General features: G+C 34.3%; 1 protein-coding gene and 2 pseudogenes across 1 annotated transcript; all 3 read right to left on the bottom strand.

Annotated features, from left to right (window-relative positions):
* Positions 1–863: 863 nt before the first annotated feature.
* On the bottom strand, positions 864–2,799 carry LOC107178113 (protein DETOXIFICATION 27-like; annotated as a pseudogene).
* A 3,658-nt stretch (positions 2,800–6,457) lies between these two features.
* On the bottom strand, positions 6,458–10,458 carry LOC102628773 (protein DETOXIFICATION 27-like). The gene is made up of 8 exons (XM_006466217.4): positions 10,064–10,458; positions 9,288–9,829; positions 9,061–9,147; positions 8,717–8,773; positions 7,445–7,683; positions 7,194–7,312; positions 6,786–6,875; positions 6,458–6,687 (listed from the first exon to the last, which is right to left on the bottom strand). Exons 1-8 carry the CDS (start codon positions 10,343–10,345, stop codon positions 6,640–6,642), a joined length of 1,464 nt encoding a protein of 487 aa, XP_006466280.2. The 5' UTR covers positions 10,346–10,458; the 3' UTR covers positions 6,458–6,639.
* A 3,247-nt stretch (positions 10,459–13,705) lies between these two features.
* LOC127903773 (protein DETOXIFICATION 27-like) lies at positions 13,706–15,185 on the bottom strand (annotated as a pseudogene).
* Between the last annotated feature and the right edge of the window lie 5,385 nt (positions 15,186–20,570).

Here is a 20,570-nt window from a genome sequence, read left to right as displayed (position 1 = left end):
TATTGGAATACTTATTGGTATAGTCAATAGTAGTCAAAAGTTCGATCACTTGTCACTCGGTGTCTCAGTCTTTCACACTAATCTTGAAAGGAGACGAGTTTAATTTGGATTTTAAAATGGGCTGTATGGTAAAAAGTTGTTTATGTAAACTGTAATAGCTAGTCCTCTGATAAGTGATCGTAAGGAGTTTTAATAACTTATCATCACAGCAGGACTTCAAAAAACACATGCATGAGTTTGAAATTAATAATTTGCAAAGGATAGTCTACTTGGTTTAACGAAAATAAGTGGCCACATATTCAAATATAATGGGATACATTAAATTTGGAGTTCGATTGGGAGGGATGGGGAATAATCGTCTTTCATTACTTTGCATGGTGTTGTTGCTAGAAAGAAATTAAAGAATTTATATAAAACCTCATTTAGTTTGTTGCTTTGTGGCCTCTTAGTCTTTGTGTCTTTGCCATTTTATAAGTTCTAACATTAAACTGTAAAGTTCTGTATAAGAATAAATAGGAGTGTTGTACAAGAATAAAATTCTGGGCTGCACAATTTTTTGGGCATCCGTTGGAATTATGCCAGTCCAATATATAAAAACTGAATTAGAATATTCTCTTGATTTGAAGTCTTCTGAAATAAAAATTAATTTTATTTAAAAATCAATTTTTAATTATAAAAGCACTAGCTCTTGGCTCCTAGACGCCTTTGACATAGTTAGCAGGCAGCCTGCAATAGGTTTGAAATAGACCAAATGCAGTCCAAAAATTAAAGGAAAGAAACATTGTGGATTCATTCCAAATTAATTATTGAGGCACATTGCAAATTAGGGAATTTTATTTTTATGCCAATCAAAGAAAAACTGACTATGACAGTCCATCTTTATCTGAAGCCCATACGCAATCTGACGATGTTCCAGCTGCCCACTTCTTTACAAGCGTACTAGCTTTCTCAGCCTGCAATTTTTTTCCAGGGGAAAAAAAAAAGATTTAACTTAACATATTTAAAACTTTTTTAAGTACTGAATAAAAATTACAGCACTGACTTGATAAAGTGCTCGTAACCTCTTTATTCCCAGTCGCAGTGCAATGATGGTCAGTACCAAAGTTTAAACTGCAGTGCCACCAAAAATCATTCCAGCCCAAATCCCCTAAGATAATGGTAAGATGTCCAATTTCATTACTCTTTGCAATGCCAGAATTACAAAATGTAAATACATATCAAACACGCAATTCTTCACTTGAAGAGAATATCAAGGCAAGTTCACTGTGATAAATCACTATCAATAACCAGAAGAAGATACCAAGCATGATTTGATGTCACAACCGATATTATTGTAGCAAACTTGGCTCCTTCCCCGTTACCAGCTCCAAGCTCATTTGCAGCTCTCACTCTGCAGTACATATTTCATACATAACAAACACTGGTCGATCTATATGTCTCTCGGACACAGGCAAATCATTGATAGCCAGGCCTTTGATGGCAATAGTGATTTGCCATTAATTACTCTCTTGTGACTGAAACTTATTTGAGATCTGAGAGATATTCTAGCCAGGCCTTTGATTTAGCAAAAAGAATTGAAAAAAAAAAATTATTAAAGGGAAGCTGGAGTGTTACCCAGTTGAAGCAAAGAATGGAGAGGAATCATCATTTCCCAGCCATTTATTGTCATGCTGCCGAATGAGACAAAACATAACAGAACACAAACACACTATCAATCATTAAATAAAAAAAGAGTTGGTAAAAAACCTAACGAACAACAGAACCGCACAACATTTATAAGATGACAATTTACGCAAAGAAATAAAAAATATTACAACACTATTAGTTGTGTACAACACCTACCAGATAGACAAAGCATCCACTGCAATCTCTGCATTCTGCAAATTTCCAGTCATCAATACCAATATTCTCTAGTACCAATTCTCGAAGCTGTGATTTCATAACACACAAAATGTAATGACAAATAAATTAAATTAAAATCAGTAGCTATAGCTATAATTACGTGCATAGGAAGCCAGAGTATGACACCAGAAGCAGCAGAGAGCTTGGCAAACTCCCAGAGACCAGAAAACGTTTCCAAGGAGAAGCCAGTCCCTGTAAGAGGACACCCCCCACAAGCAACGTATCCAAACAGCCCAAAAACCAAACCCACGAAGAAAAATTCAAAGTCGCGGCTGTGCCAATCACTCCAAGTGCATTCTGTTCAAAAACAGCCAACTCACAAAAATATGCACCAACAGGGCCACCAAAGAACCCCGTGCAATCACCATATTCTTAAGCTGGCTCAGCAAGAATCTCTTCAGTGGAAACTGGAAAGTAAATGTGAAATGAAGCGGTGCCATCCATATGGAAACCATCCGGGACAGCTCTGCCACGTCATCCGGCTGGCCCAATAGCTTCAATACGGGGGAGGCAAAAAGATACAGAGGCAAAAGCAGAACACAGCATATGAAGAGAACAACCCATCAACGTTGCATGTAAACACCCAGCATGTAATACTTTTTGGCCCCAAAAGCTTGACCGCACAGAGTTTCTAATGCACTTGCCATTCCCAGCTGATAAAAATAAGATAAAATAAGAAACACATTTACTGAACACTTCAAATTTTTTAATTAAAAACTTCCCGATCAAGCTTGTGATTCTATGGAGACAGAGTGAGAGTTACCAAGAGCCCCAAGTCGAAGCCACCGATGACAGTACTGCAATGGATAAGGCAGTAAGCTCAAGATCACCCAAATGACCAGCAAAAGCTTGAGTGATGACAAACATAGAGTAATTATGGTTTATTTGCATTGTCATTCTTCTTCGTCTTTTTTAGGGTCTTGTTTTGGTCCAATTCTAGTTAGCACAAAGCATTATGAGAGATTCTCTACAGAAGGTGATTTCTGACAGTACTGGAGATGGAGGTGCCTAGAAACAGTCTTTTTGGGGAACATTGCGACAAAGATGAACCTGAAATCATAAGGAATAGCCGTTAAAGGCAATGACGTCAGTGGCCGATGATGAAACTCTGACGGTCAAGTCAGTGGGAGGTTGAAAGAGGCCAGGTTTTCCAAGAAACGCTAGAATAGGAGAAAAGATGAGTATTTTTGTGAACGAGTAAACTTAATATTTTTGTGAAATCAACCTGACTTTTGAAGATGGAATGCTCCCCTGAGGACCTCTTTATGTCCTTTTAGATGCATGGCAAACCACCATTAGTTATTTTCTTCCTTAGGGATTTAAGAGTAATTTGGCCTTTTTGTTGAGGCTTTTGAACTTGCTTAGGTTAGAGAGTGGTCTTCTAGGGGGATAGTTTTTGTTGGTAATATATCTTTAATTCTAATTGGCTCATTTGAAATTAACCAATTGGGCCGAGGAGCACCTAATTTCATTAGAGATTATGCATGTAGTTGTATATGTGGTCATCTTTGTGAAATATGATTTTGGTGGTTTGTAAGAAGATATTTTAGAGATAATTTAAGTGGGAACCGTGTTGTAATGACATGTCCTACTTTTGGTGAGACTGTCATTGTTCTGTGGTCCTATATTAACACGTGACAACTTAAATATATTGTAATAGATATTTTTTTTATTATTTTTAGATAATTTAGGTGATTGATACTAATTTTTCGAGACCTTCCCATTCTACCGTGGCCTATTCAACTTTCCCTTCATCCTTTGGAGGGCTTCAAAAGTCATGAATCATATTCCCAACGTGTCATGTGCTTAATACTTCTTTCTCCATATTTTACCACCAACAGGTCTCTTATACATAATTTTTCGTTTAATTAGCGGGGGTGCAATAAGTACCCCGCGGGGGCCGCCGGGCCGGTGTGGTGTAAGTAAATATTTATCTGTTTTTGACTGGTTGATTACTTACTTTAGGGGCAAATGCTTCTTTATTCGCTTCTTGATTTCGCACCAGTGAACATATGCATATGCCAAAATCTATTTTTGCTGTTAAAGAAGGCAAATGGAACGGCCACTGTATCTATTCAATTAAAGTACTTTTAGATGTACATTAATTCTTTATGTATGAAATTATTAATAACTTCAAGGTTGCTTCATTATGAATATGCTACCGTGTTCGTCGAATTCCTTCAATCATTTGTGAAACATCCATTCAAATGGACAATATACCAGGCTGTAGTGATATCTCCAATATCAAATAGCCAGATGATACGAAACTTCCACTCATTATAGCTAGCAGCTTCTGGGTATTTCTGAAATTAGAGTCGTGGCGTGAAATTTTGATCTTGTTTGATAAAAGGCAAATCTTAAGCATCCACCGTATGCCCATTGCCAGACATTGCTACTTCTACCAATAATTTGTGATGCCCATTTAGCGACTGATATTAATGTCCGGTAAATTGATTCTAACTAAAAATTGTTTCGTAGTAGATATTGTTGAGCCGACCTCGATAATGCAACCATAGACCTACCTTGTTACTGTTCCTTGTAACAATTAAACTGTTAACAAAATTCTTATCCCGCTCTTTGCCGGCTTGGCCGATGTGTATTGTCTGCCATGTGTCAAATTTCTAACCACAAGATATCTTAGATTTTAATCGAAGGATGCTTCAGCTAAAAGACAAAATGAGGGGTGCGATTGGCAATTTAAAGACTTGAGCTAGACTTTTTCAAGCCAAGATCCAAGTTTATTAGAGTAAAAGTGTAGGGGCTCGGCTTGCGCTGAGCTCAGACTTTTACTTATTTTTTTATTTTTTTAAAAATTATTATAAACTTGAAATGAGTTAATAATAATTAAATTGTTATAATCAATAATGAATTAAAGAAAATAAATATTTTAAAAATAAAATAATAACTAAAGAAAAGAAGTAAAATAAAAGTTTATAGATTTAGTTTTTTTTTTGTATTAAATTCTCTAATTTACGGATTCTTTTAATTAATTAATACTTAAAATATAACTTAGTATTATAATTTTAAATATTTTAATTCATTATTGACATATAAATTAAGGATTCAAGTTTTTTTCATTATTTTTTAAATTTAAATTTATTATTCTAATTTATAAATTTATATTTTTTAAAAAATAGAGAACTTAGACTTGACCGAGTTTTTTTTTTAAACCCTTATCTAGGCCCTCGTGCAGGAGGCATGGGCCAAAATCAGTAGGAATAGACAGCCCAGCCCAAACTTTTTTGTCATCCCTAGTGCGTTACCCCTGTGGCAATGTGGACGGAGGCCCGAAATTTATCAAAATATAGTTCAAATATTTATTTTTATTAATATTTAGAGAGAAATTTACCTCATATTCTGATACGTGCAAATTTTGCATGCATGCAATATGTTCGTGGGTAGCCAAAAGCGGCGTTGATGATGAAGCAGATATAGTCGTATTTGTTGAGATGGTCAAGACGGTAGACTTAGTCAACTTAGTTTGGTAGTTAAACGAATAGGCTGCTTAACTTAAGCATAAGTGGTAGCATGGTTACATGTTTGTTTCCGATTATTTTGCCTTGTTGTTGCAATTGTTTTGCTACATTATCTGTCACGTTTGTAAGGCTATAAATAGCCAAAAGTATCTGGATAATGGGGAACAAATTTTCAGCGAAAGAACTCTTCCTTCCTTTCTTAACTTCTCCGACTTCTACTTCTTTGACTTCTACTTCTTCTTATCTAAATTCATTCATATCATATTCCATATTTTCTGGCAAGGGAATTATAAAGAGTGACCATAAGGGGCTTGAACTAGTGGCCCCCGACATTGCCGCGGACATCATATCAGTTAATTTTCTGTGGGATGTACGCGGACCAAAGTGCGGCGTGGACCTGGGAGTCAGCTTCTCTTCATGCATGCACAGCAACGAATCCTTGATCAGACAAGAGCAGAGAGGTCATTGCTTACCTCACTTTATCCTAATATTGAGGTGCAAGAAAAAACCAACTTCCAAAATCAGCCCACTGTAGTTCAGTAGTTCTCTTTCAATGCTCGCCGAATAGACCAGCGTGATAACGAATAAACAAAAGCATCGTCTGTTGGGACTCCATTTTGCAATTTTAAAAATGTGGGCCAGTTGACTAAGTAGAAAATTGAATACTCACTGTGCATTTTTTTTTTCAAGTTTTGTTGTTGGTTCTGCTTCAAAGGAGCCGTGCCTCGATGGCGATAGAGACACTCAATTGCTCAAAATCCAAAAGACGGTAATTCATATTGTTCATAATTCTAACTCCATAAGTTGGCGGCAAGCGATTGCCTTTTCAACGCCTTTTATCAGTTCACGTCTTCACGATGGCTAGCGCATTCATTGTTGCAAGTTTATAGTTTTGCTCTTTATATATATTTTTTCTTTCTTTTAATGATTAATGTATACAAACCAAGTATGCTTTTTTTTTCTTTTTTTTTTCCCAAATGTCCCAACTTTATGCCAACTACAATTTTGACCTCAACGCGAAATCAATCCTGCAGATCATGCTAAAGGTTTGGAATTAATAGAACAAATGAACCCCAGAATGAAAGAAATTAACAATCTTGTAATTTCATTCAAAATTGTGGAACTTCAACAATCGGGCAACCTCATGCCAAATACAATTTTGACAGGCAATCACAGTGAGTCCTACTAAAGCCATTTATATCTCTTGATTATGACAATTCATCCTTTTACTCTATGCAGAGCTCTATCTGAAACTGCAATCTTAAGCTGTTTCAGCCCACTTCCTCACACGCGTATTTGCTGTCTCCGCCTGCCATTTCAAACAGGGAAAAAGAAAAAAGATTTAGCTGAACACAAACTCTTTTTGTACTGAAGGAAAGTTTCGGCATTGAATAAAGGGCTGGTTACCTCTTTATCCCAATCGCAACGAATGGTAATGATGGCCAGAATCAAGGTTTGGATTGCAGTGCCACCGAAAATCATTCCAGCCCAAATTCCCTATGAGTGTCCAATTTCATTTGCAGATGTCACCATAGAATAAAATGCACAAATACAAACCAATCATAGAATTACAAAGTTCCGTTTTTCTACTCCAGAAGTTTCCAAATTCACTTTCCGCTTTACTCCTAAATCTAATTATGAATCCTAATCTCAAGAGATTGTGCTAATATAAGCGCGTAATGATGGCCAGATAAGCTAATTGATAGTGATGCCTATAATATTTATTATTCAAAAGTTTCGTTTTCTACTTGTCTCTATCAATTGGAACTATTACTTTTTGAGTAATTTGGCCAAAGAAAAGTTCAACGTACATACCATGACGCCTTGATGGAAGACCCAACCCATCAGACATCCAAGGGGCACTCCAATCAAATAGTAGCAGCCTAAGTTTATGTATGCCACATATGATTGCCATCCTGATCCCACAGCCACCCCTTTAAGAATAAATTAACACAAGAACGAATGAATTTAGCAAATATATAATGAGTAAATTGGGGACAATTTTTTTTTTTTAAAAAAAAGCGTAAGTCGAACTAAATCAAATTTTTAGGCTATAAATTAATTACCTGAGAGAATTGGCTGGACACTGTTGAGGAGAATGGTGAAGGCTAAGAGGATTGACAATTTGTTTACTGCTTGCAAGACAGCTTCGCTTGAAGAGAATATCAAGGCAAGCTCATTGTGATATATCATTATCAACAACCAGAAGAAGAGACCAATTATGACTGATGTCACCACCGATACTATTGTAGCAAATTTGGCTCCTTTCCCGTTACCAGCTCCAAGCTCATTTGCAACTCTCACCCTGCATGCAGTTTATCAGTACAAGCACTAGCCTATCTCTGTCTCAAATACATACAAAATAAGTCAATAATATCACAAGCATATTATTTCCTTTTTTAAAAAAATAAAATAAAATCAAACTCTAGGCCAACAAGGTCCCTATGTAGACATACTGAGGAATATTAAAATGTGAGGTCGCTATTTTGCACAAGGCTTAACAATCCGACCCGCAGTCATTTTCTCATTAAGCAATTCGTACTCTGTCCCACCTCTTACAATGAATTAGTCTAATAAATACAAGCTGATGACGCTGATGAATGAGCTAACAAATGAAAGATGTTTTCACGAGAAACCTGAGCATAATTGTAAACTGACCGCGGTCCTTTGTCTCATTCAATTTATTCTCACGCAATGATACATAAGGAAGCAGATAAAGCCGCAACCTCTTCAACAAAAACGACAATCTCAATTTACAAACATAAATATTTTGATAACATGCAGAGGAAGAGGTATGCAAATTGACCGCATACATGTCTCTCATTGATGTCAAGTACTAAAAGAAACGCATTTCGTCGGGATCAAGAAAGTTAAGAAACATTAAAAAAATTAATCCTCTGCGAAATGAAGTTACAGGTTGAATTTTTTATTTTATTCACGGTGGCACATCAGCCACCAATCTGGACTCTGCGGATATAAATACTTCCAAAGTCTGACTGCGGGTCCAGAAGTTTTCCAATGCATGCACGGATGGGATCACTTCTATGTCATTCATGGAAATTAATGAATTTAAAGTCATATTTTCAGTTGAAGCATATAGAAAGAACTATATATACTAGAAATTTCACAAGATGAGAGGCTGACGGTGAATTTCGACACGTCGAAAGTTATAAGTGAAGAAGTTAGTGAATTTATCAATTCAGTGAACATAGAAAATGCAGGAAATTAATCCAGTTGAATTAATGTGAGGTGATGCACCTGGGCATGGGCTCCACCATAGAGTTCATCAGTTTTCAAAAGGAAAAGCAGCCAAAGGGAAATGAGAGGTGTTACGTTACCCGGTTCCAGCAAAGAAGGCCAAAGGAATCATCATCTCCCAGCCATTTATCGTCATGCTGCCACATGGGACAAACAATCCAAGCCACAAATCAGCCAAAACAGTATCATAAATTAAATGAAAGGAGTTTGTGTACAAAAGAATAACGGAATCGCAATTCACAAAATAATTTTATTTTTCTTGAGATTGATGGATCAATAATTTTTTGTTTTTATTTTCCCCAAAACAACAATAATTAAAAAAAAAAGAGAGTAAAGCATTAAATCATATGAATATGATGATAGACGATATAAAAACTACAACTAGAAATAATACAATATTGTTAGTTGAGTATAGAAGGCATACCATATAGATAAAGCATCCACCGCAATCTCAGCATTCTGAAGATTTCCTGTCATCAATATCAATATTCTGTAGTACCAATTCTCTAAGCTGTGATTTCAAAATACAGAAAAGTAATGACAAGAAATTAAAAATCGCATAAACAACAATCACGAATTAATGGAAAAATAAATTCAAATCAATTGCTGAACTTAATATATCCAATCAAATTTGTGAATAGGAAAGCCTACCAGAGCATGACACCAGAAGCAGCGGAGAGTTTGACAAACTGCCAGAGGCCAGAAAACGCTTCCAAGGTGAAGCCAGTCCATGTAAGAGGACACCCCCCACAAGAAACGTATCCAAACAGCCCAAAAACCAAAATCCACCAAGAAAAATTCAAAGTCGCGGCTGTGCCAATCACTCCAAGCTGCATTCTGTTCACAAACAGCCAACTTACAAAAATATGCACCAATAGAGCCACCAAAGAAACCCATGCAATCACCATATTCTTAAGCTGGCTCTGCAAGAATCTCTGCAGTGGAAACTGAAAAGCAAAGCTGAAATGAAGCGGTATCATCCATATAGAAACCATCCCAGACAGCTCTGCCACGTCATCCGGCTGGCCCAATAACTTCAACACTGGAGAAGCAAATAGATACAGAGGCAAAAGCAGAACACAGCATACGAAAAGCACAATCCATGAACGTTGCATGTAAACACCCAACATGTAATACCTTTTGGCCCCAAAAGCTTGACCGCACAGAGTTTCTAATGCACTTGCCATTCCCAGCTGAAAAAAAAATAAAAATTCACAAACAGTTGTGAGAATCATAGAAAGTAAAAGATCTTTTTAAGTACAATCCAGATTGATTTTCTGCGAGAACTCAAAAACAGAAAGCAGCATGTATATTTTTGTCGAAAAAAGTATTCTTGGTAACGGAAACTTTCCACCACGTTACTTTTCTCTAGTACCAATTAAGCTAAGCTAATACTGATTTCTGTTGACAGGGAGGGAGAGAGTTACCAAGAGGCCGAAGTCAAAACCAACGATAACATTATTGGCAATGGATATGGCAGCAAGCTCAATATCACCCAAATGACCGGCAAAAGCTTGGGTGATGACAAGCATAGAGTAAGAGGCAAGGCGACTAAAGATTGCAGGACCAACTATATACCACAGCTTCTTTGATTCAACCCAAATTGTTCTTGTAAGATTTTTATCTGAATCATCTTCTGATGGAACAGTTGAGGCTAAATCATCTAGCAAAGGGACCTTTGTATCTTCTAGCGCACCGTTGCTAGGCATGTTTGGCAGTCTCTCTATTAGATTTCTGCGGAGATTTCAATGGACCGAGAGAGAAAATCGGCGTTCCTCGCCTCCCTTGAGAGTGTTGGCACGTGACTTAATCAGCAGAAATTCTGAAATACATTAAAATTAATACAACTAATCATTGCATATATATGAGATGTGTACGTTTATGTGTATGTTGAATTTTACTACGACCACAACTTACAAATTATTGAAGCAAAGATATTGAGCCACGTGTAATTTTGTAATATCCAGCCACTGCCCTTCTGGGATGCACGAGAATCCAAGCTGAGTGGGGACCTTCTCTTCCGTATGGGAAGCGGCCAACCCTTATTCATACAAAAAACAATAGGTCATTGCTCACCGCACCTTAATTGTAGCCATTCGCATACAACTTACGATGATCTTCGGTGACCTAGTTACAGTATGAGGGGGATGCGGAAGTACTTTAGATGGACATATTTGTAGATCTTGTGATAAGGTTAACATGTAGGAGTTACTTGGAAGAACTATCTTAATATAGATGATTAATATATATATATATATATAGGCTTAGAGAAAGGAAATTGTATATTCTGAATTTGATGTACATGCTTATAAATTTGCAGTTAAAAGACTTAGTGAAAGTCTTTAGACCTTAACGTTGTTGAAGAAGACAGTCCACCACTAAACGAAAGCCTTAGTGATATTGATAGTCTATAGTTGACTTTTAACATTCTCCTATATCTTTATATATCAACCATTATTTTTTTTTTTCCTTAAGAAACACTCAAATGATAGAAGGAATCGTGATCGCGAGATTTATTAATTAAAGTTTAATCAAAGAGTTCAATGCATGTGTTGGCGGTGCTACAGCAATTGGGGTAACATTTCAAATCTTGTTCTTGCTAGAGAAAAAAAAATCTTAATTAATTTCAAAGTGTAAATTTTCTTGATATTAATTGTTTATAATTAATTCTAAAGAGTACAAAAATCTTTAATTACTCTTTTACATTAACAGTTTGTAAAATACCCGGTCCCAACAAATCAAGTGTTCAAGTTTCAATGCATCTGAGTAACTGAGGTAACATTTTAAATTTTCTTAGAGACAAAAAAAAAATCTTAATTAATTCCGACGTGTAGTTTAATAATTAATTCTAAAGTGTGAAAAAAATCTTAATTACTTCATTACATTAACAGTCCACAAAATACCCGGCCCCAACAAAAGAACCCTTCTCAATTTTTTGGCACAATTTGTCAGTTTAATTTACCCCAAATCCATTAAATATTTTTGTCACCCCTAATCAAATGAGTATTAATTTTGACACTAAATTCAAACTAAGAACAAATAAATTATTAAAAAATTTATATAACATAATTTTACAAAATCTTTTGTAAATTAATATTAAATTTTAATTATCATACATCATCAAAAAAAATTGTTTATAAAACTCAAATTCAAATTAATGAATAAAAATCTTTTAAAAAATATTATTCTTTAATTTCAAAAAGAAAAGACAGCTATATTCATAAAAATATTAGGAATATTATAAATTTGGCAAACTTTATGACAGTTAAAATTTTGATAGGCAGTAAAACCATTCAGATTTCTCGGATTTGTTGGAAGGTTTAAAAGTCAAGCTAAGAAGCTAATTTTAGTGTTTAATAATTTCTTTATGTCAATTTTGTCAAAATCACCTTATATTTAGGGCCCCTATGGAATTGCTTTTGGGAGTTTGAAAAGCGATTTTGAAAAGTTAAAGCTAATTTTGTTTAATAAATTTTTTCATAAATCACTTTTGACAAAATTGCCCCATTCTACAATAGATTTTGAAAAGTAGAAAAGGAGTAAGTTTTCAGAATTTGATTGAGTAAGTTTTCAAAATTTGATTGTAAAAATCAATTTTATACTTAACACAATTTCATATATATTATAAAAAATTGAAATTATCCTCATTAATTAGGAATAAAATCATTAACTTGAAAGAGATTATTATTATTACCAATTATATTCGGATAACAAAATAAAAATAAAAATATTTATTTTAATTATCAACTATTACATACACACAATAGAAAAAATATTTATCTACATATTTATAAATTCAACATTATATCCAATTTAGTTATTTACATTCTTATAATAATTTAACACTAAAATTTACCAAATACATATGGCTGCTTTTAAAATTTACAATACTCTCAAAAGTAAATTTTATCAAACATTTAATTGATTCTCTTTATAACTAACTATTTTTACAGCACAACTAACATCAATGATTTTAAAAACTAACCCTCGAGCTAAAATCCTAGAGCAAGTTTTAGAAAATAAAAGAGTAGATTTTCACAAAGGTAATTTTGAGATTTAGTTTTATCTTTTTATACAATTCAAATATGTCTTCATATATAGTATATAAATCCAAAATTATTCTTATTTAATTACTAATTAAAATTAATAAATTTAATTAGAACCTTTTAATTTTTTTCATTGTCAATTATTTTGCGACAACAAAATAATAATAATAATATCATTTTTTTTAAGTTACCAGTTATTAGAAATACACTGTCAGTTTATCAAAAAAAGAAAAAAAGAAATACACTAGCAAAAGTACTTTATATTGGTGAGGCTGTATTCTAAAAAGTACGCTGAACATGCATTTATTTTGAAGACTCGCATAATAAAGTTTAGAAGCCAGCTATATATTTTAACTTTAACGCTCTTCTGAAACTGGCTCTTATCCACTCTTTTTATGTTGCACTCCTTGCAGGCTGCAGCCGTGCTTGCTTTCTCCGCCTACCGATTCACCATTGAAACCAAAAAAGTTAAGCTAATTAATCCATACTAAAGGACAATCACCGCAAAAATTAAAGATTGAAGGATTCGTTACCTCTTTATTTGAGTCGCATCGCATTGTAATGATGTGGCTAATATCAATGTCTGAACTGTAGTGGCACCAAAAAAGTTAAAGCTAATTAATCCATACTAAAGGACAATCACCGCAAAAATTAAAGATTGAAGGACTCGTTACCTCTTTATTCCAGTCGCATCGCATTGTAATGATGTGGCTAATATCAATGTCTGAACTGCAGTGGCACCGAAAAAGTTAAGCTAATTAATCCATACTAAAGGACAATCACCGCAAAAATTAAAGATTGAAGGACTCGTTACCTCTTTATTCCAGTCGCATCGCATTGTAATGATGTGGCTAATATCAATGTCTGAACTGCAGTGGCACCAAATATCATTCCAGCCCAAATTCCCTAAGGTGTCCACATTCGTTTCCAAAGTCAGAAATTACTAGTAAGTACCAAATATGCATATTCTTTGTCTGATCACATTTAAAGTTAGCAATAACAAATAAAATAAACCATCTCGCTTAGAAGGGGTATACGTTTTTAATTCTTGCTTCTCAAAAACTAAATTTACGATGGGGTGGGCTTGTCACATCCAATTAAAGTACAAAATTTGTTAAACCTGGATCCCAACCTTTTTAAGTTCCTCTAAAAAAAAATCAAATTCTGAATATATTTCTTACTTTAATTATTTATGAATTCTAATGACACCAGATTGTGCTCATACAATACAAGCATGTAATGATGGCCAAGTTCAAAATGATGCTTTTAATATATATGGTTCTATAGTTTGGTTTTCTACATGTCTTTTTTGGATTGGGACTATGCCTTTGAGGTATTCAGTCACGTAAAGAGCATGCAGCCAAGCAAAATGTTCAAGTATCCATAACCTCGACACCTTGATGGAAGACCCGACCCATCATAAATCCAAGGGGAACTCCAATGATATAGTAGCACCCTAAGTTTACATATGCCACAACCGATTGCCATCCGGATCCCACAGCCAGCCCTTTAAGAATAAATTGACATACGAAAACCATGGATTTAGCAAATATAATGAGTAATGTTGACACACAAAAAAAGGGAAACCAAATCAAATTAAATTATTAGCTATAACAAATTACCTGAGAGAACTGGTTGAACACTGTTGAGCAGAATGGTAAATGGTAAGAGGATCGACATTTTTTCACAACCTGCAAGACAGCTTCGCTCGAAGAGAATGCCAACGCAAGCTCATTGTGGAAAATCAATACCAGTATAAAGAAGAAGAGACCAATTGCGATTGATGTCACCACCGATACTATTGTAGCAAATCTGGCTCCTTTCCCGTTACCGGCTCCAAGCTCATTTGAAACCCTCACCCAGGAGGCAGGATACATATCATTACAAGCATTAATATATCTCTGTCTCAAATACATGCAAAGCTATATCACAAGCGTATTATTTACTTGAATGAACGTTTTAGATAATTATCAGGTGGGACATCTGTGCTTTTCTTTTTAAGTTCTAAACCAAACCACTCCATGAGGACATACTGATGAATATTAAAGCATGCAGAGACCTTTTATGCAACTTGCTTGCACACATCTCTTATTCGATCTATATGTGGAATAATAGAAGTAGAGAAGCAGTAGAAAATTAGTTCTACTACAAAGCACGGCTACAGGTTGCATGTATTTTTCAATTATATATTCACGGTGGAACTTCAGCCACTAACCTGAACTCTTCGAGTTAAAAACTTCTACAGTGACTGCGGGGTCCAAGTGTTCTTCAAACAAAGCATGGCTGGGGAGACATTGAAAAATTGAGATTTATTCATTTTACTTTCTCTTAATAGGTAATAAAAAACATATTTTTTCTTTCCACTGTTTTGACCAAGTTTTCGCTATTAAGTTTTAACATTTCTTTCCCTTCACATAGATTTCCACTTCTCCGATGTTTGATATATTTTCTGGACGGAGAAACTAAGACAATAAAAAAGAAGAAAGGGGTGGACACCAACCTGCCCAACCCGTGAAACCGACCCAATCCGTATAAATTTTTACGGTTTGAGTTGGATTGATAAAATATACGAATTGAGTTGGGTTGGGTTTGGGTTGTTAAATTCATCTGTCAACTCGTGTATATATATATAGCGTTTTACATTAAACAAGATTTTAAATTTATAAACTTTTTTTTCATTAATTATGTACTAATAATTTAATTGTTAAATTTTGAAATGTTGGATTTATTGTAAGAATTTTAATATTGTGTTTTTTTAATTTTTTCAATTTATTTATTTATTTTTATTCAATATTAAATTACATTATAAAAATGAGTTTTTTCAAAAATCCAATCCAATTAATCTAACCCGCAGTTGGATTGGGATGAAATATGTAATGGATTGGGTGGAATTGAATTTTTTCAACCCATTTTATTTGTGGGTTGGGTTGGGTTGTATATCAACCCGACCGATAACCACCCTAAAATTAAGAAGTGTTTTATGATCGGATGATTTTAGACTTTATTATAACTTATTATCTGGTTTTAGATCATGAAATTCAAGGGAATGCTTCTTCTTCTACTCCATCCATTTTCTTTCTAAAGACAAAGGTTGAATAGAAATAAATTCAATACACTAATCGAAGAATATCTTCTATGATCATGAAAGATTTAAAGACCAACTTTCAGCCGACATATATTAGGAATTTCTCAAGATGGAGAACCGTTATGGACACGAAGAAAATTAATAAGTGAATAAATTAGTCAATACATAGAGATTCGAACCGAACATGCTAGGAAACAAGTGAGGTGTTGCATTAGGGCATAGGTTGCTGAAAAGAAAAGGAGTCCAGGGAAATGAGTGGTCTTACCTCCAGCAAGAAAGCCTACCAGAGCATGACACCAGAAGCAACAGAGAGTTTTACAAACTCGCAGGGACCAGAAAACGCTTCCATGGAAAAACCAGTCCATGTCAGAGGACACCTACCAGAAGCAACGTATCCAAACATCCCAAAAACCAAAACCCACCAAGAAAAATTCGAAGTAACGGCTGTTCTAATCAAACCAAGCTGCATCACAAAAATATGCACCAACAGAGACGCCAAAGAAACCCATGCAATCACCTTAGTCTTAAGCTGGCTTTGCAAGAATGTCTGCAGAGGAAACTGAAAAGCAAAGCTGAAATGAAGCGGTATCAGCCATGTAGAAACCATCCCAAACAGCTCTGCCACGTCATCGGGCTGGCCCAATAGCTTCAATACTGGAGAGGCATAAAGCACGAGAGAATTTTATCTTCTCTCTCTACCTACTCATTCTCTCTCTACCCTTTTCTACTTTATTTCTCTCATCTTTTTCTCGTGCTTCTCTTTACCAAGCATTTTCCTATAGATATAGAGGTAGAAGCAGAACACAGCATATGAAAAGCACAATCCATGAACGTTGCATGTAAACACCCAACATGTAATAACTTTTGGCTCCAAAAGCTTGCCCACTCAGAGTTAAACAGTTGTAAGAAACTGACCAAATAAGAATGACCTAATTTTTAATACTATCCAGATTGATTTTCTTGGAAGCGGAAACTTTCCACCATTTTAAGTTCCTCTCTTACCAATTAATTAAGCTAATAACGAAACTTCTATTGACAGAAAGGAATAGAATTACCAAGAGGCCGTAGTTCAAAGCAACGACAACATTATTGGCAATGGAGATGGCAGCAAGCTCAAGATCTCCCAAATGACCAGCAAATGCTTGAGTGATGACAAACAAAGAGTAAGAGGCAACGCGGTTAAAGATTGTTGGACCAACTATGTGCCACAGCTTTTTGGATTCAGTCCAAAACTTTCTTGTAAGACTTTGATCTGAATCATCTTGTGATGGGACCGTCGAAGCTAAATCTTCTAGCTAAGGAACGTTTGTTTCTTCTAACGCATCGTTACCAGGCACGTTTGGTAGTCTTTCTATTAGATTTCTACGGAGATTTCCACCGGACCGAGGGAGAGAGAATTGGCGCCATCCTTGAGCGTGTCGGATGACTTATATATTTATATAGCAGCAGCTGGTGCAATGATTTTGTGCGACCAGTTACAAACTATTGAAGCAAAGGTATTGGGTCACGTGTAACGTTGAAATAGAGTGGTATTAAAAAAAAAAAAAAGATGATTTTTGCCCACAAGGATTACATACCGTGACCGCAGCAACAATAAAATCATACTGTGTTGCGTGTTTTTCCATTTATTTTTCAATTAACGCCGGAAAAAAAAAAGGAATTCTTTCTCGTCGATATATATAGGTTAACGTCGCCACCAAATTTATCTCCATGAGCTCAGTAAAATAAGTTGATTCATGATCCAAGGAACAAGAAAAAATTACTCTTAAGCAATGTGACATGTAAAGTAATTCATTAAATATTGATTAATAATTTTTTATAAGTTTTAAGTGAAATAATTATATTATCACATCATCCATTTGATAAATGTCATATATTTGATATTAAATTTTAAGGAAAAATTTTAAGATGTCCAACACTATACTTTTCGATAATATGGCTATACTGCAGGCTAATTAATTTGACTTTCTTAGTTCCTATAATAACAATACTACACTTAATCTTGATATCACTTACTATAGGCATCCAATTCCCTAAGGAACCACGTCTCGCCACGTGTTCCTTTCATTAACTCAAGAATGATCATCTCAAATAAGAAGACATTTTGAGTCGACCTCTTAAGTAAATTACAAAGGAAAATAAGAATAGAAGAAAGGGCTAAGTTCAACATGGTTCTAGACTATAAGTGTCATATTTGAAGGCAACACATTGCACCAGGTATCCACTCTTTTTAAAAAAAAAAAACATTTCGGGGGAAATAATATTTAAAATAAAATTTCTTCGGAATTTAAAAAGAAAATTACGAGAGAAGGAACCAGACTTATATTGGTTCTGAAATTCATATTTTAAAGAAAGTACGTCCAAAGTCATAAGAATAAAGAAATAAACACATATGCAATAAATATGTATATTTTCTCATAGTCAAATATGTGTCCACGTGTAAAGTAATAATAGGTGACACCTATCCTTGGGAATAGATTCAAGGCAAAACCATACTCCCACATCATCTATCATTTATAAATAGAGGCCAATCTTTAAAAGAGCAAAGGTCTTCGGCCTTTGTAAAAACATTATCTACTTCAAGCATCTTCTCTTAATTTCTTCTTCTTCTTTCTTATTCTTTAGCCTTGACAATTACTATTTTGGATGTTGGAGTGACTTTTGCAGGTAACCAAGCTGACTCTAGTATCAGTCAACACTGTAAAATTCTCTACAACTATAAATTCATCTTAGGATAAAAAAATCAGCTCCTTCACTTGCATGAGTTTCGAATCCAACTTATATATTCTTGTTGTGAGATGTACGATTGAGACGTAAACAAATCGTAATTATTAGAAAAGAAGTCAAGTTGGTTCAACGTAATTATTAGAAAAGATATCAAATTGGTTCAATTCTGTGAAACCCATCTTATTCACTTGAAATTATATTAAATTCTTTAATCAAATTTTGCATTTAATGAATCTCGAGAAAAAGAAAAAAAATGTGAAAATTGGATGTACAACTAATCTATCGATTGTTGCATGCTTCATTGTATTTGGTTCATAAATAGCGAATACAAGCCGTTTTCAACACTAAACAACAAAAGCTCGGTTGGTAGACGTATCGTAGTAAATTAATACCAATTAAGGCAAGTCGTTTTCAAATCCCACTTAACAACAGTACCTTGGTTGGGACCTATTCAATAATACTTCTTTATGGTAGTAAATTAAGATTCGATTACGGTGTAACAGTGGTACCGTATCACTGTTGCATCTAATCGTTGGATCAATTTGAATAGATAAATTTATTGAGATCTAACGATTGGGTGTAAGGGTGATACGGTACTACTATTACACTATAATTTTCTCTAGTAAATTAATACCAAGATTTGAGGGATTTTTTCTATCCTTTTCTAATTAGAAATATACCACCTTAATGAGGGGGAAAAAAAAGAAAAGGCACAAAGTTTTGCTAGTGGGCAGACATTAGGAAAAGGGTCATTGCATGTAAACGCATATTTGCAGATTTACGTCGGCACAAAGTTTTCCCTTTAATACCAGAAAAAACAAATTAACACTTTCATTACCAGGTAAACAAATTAAGAAAAGGTAATGTGAAAAGAAACAAGCAGGTACAAAGAAGGGCCACCGGCCTGCTTTTTCTCACTTAAATTGGGTAGTTTACATTGCCAATGCCAAATGAGACAGGAAGGAAACACGTGATTGTGACTGTTTAGGTCCCCAATGCCATGCGGATCCAGGGAAATGACTGGTCTTACCCGGTTCCACCAAAAAAGGAAAGGAACCAGCAAATGCCACCGACACCCAGCTATTAAATGAGTCAGACAAACAATGTCAGCACCAACATCAACCAAAACATTGCCATGAATTAATTAATTATTTATTGCAAAATTGCAGACCATTGCTTTGTTCTTATATATATATATTTTTAAAAACAAAAATATTAAAATAAGAGTGAAGTATTAAATCGGGGTGGTATTATTCTAACTTATATTTGTTACTTTAATTTTTAATATCTACGATTGAAATGCTTAAAATCAATAATTTAAGATTTGCATTAAAATTTTAAGTAACATTTAAAATAGTTATTAATTCACTATTAGATTTTTTTAAAATCAAAGGCTTAAGATTTATGTCAAAAGTTTAAGTCAGAAATTTAAATTAGAATAACCTAACCAATAAAATCATAGAATGATTATAATACAAAAACTACAATTATAAAAATACAATATTATTGTTAATTGAGTATACATAATTACATATAAGAGATATGACATATAGACAAAGTGTCCACCGCAATCTTTGCATTGCGAAGATTTCTTGTCATCAATATCAATATTCTGTTGTACTAATTCTCCAAACTGTGATTTATAATCACCGAAAAGTAACTATAAGTATTTTGGTATGATCTTGATTCAGTCCAAAACAATATCAGATCTCAGCAGAAGGTGGTTTTCTGGTAAAGATGAAGGTTGAGATGTCTGAAGATAGTTTCTTGGTTGAAAATGAGTGAAAAAAAGAGGACAATTAATCTCATTTTTATTGTTCGGTTCGACAAAAATTCATTTTTCTCCTCTCTTTTTTTCCCCTCCTTTCCTCTCCTCTCTTCTCTATATTTCTTTAAACAAAATATGTCCTAAAATCCCTAACAAATCAATCCTTCTCAATTTTCCTTTTTTGAACAATTTGTTAGTTTAATTTACTCCAAATAAAATGAGAATGAATTGTCACTAAATTCAAATAGAGGAGCAAATAATTTTTTTACAAATTTATACTATATAATTTTACAAATTATTTTTGTATA

The sequence above is a fragment of the Citrus sinensis genome, chromosome 7 (genome assembly GCF_022201045.2).
Source record: "Citrus sinensis cultivar Valencia sweet orange chromosome 7, DVS_A1.0, whole genome shotgun sequence".
Classification (NCBI taxonomy): domain Eukaryota; kingdom Viridiplantae; phylum Streptophyta; class Magnoliopsida; order Sapindales; family Rutaceae; genus Citrus; species Citrus sinensis.
Note: the sequence above shows the minus strand (reverse complement) of the source record. Positions and strands in the feature narration are given on the sequence as shown.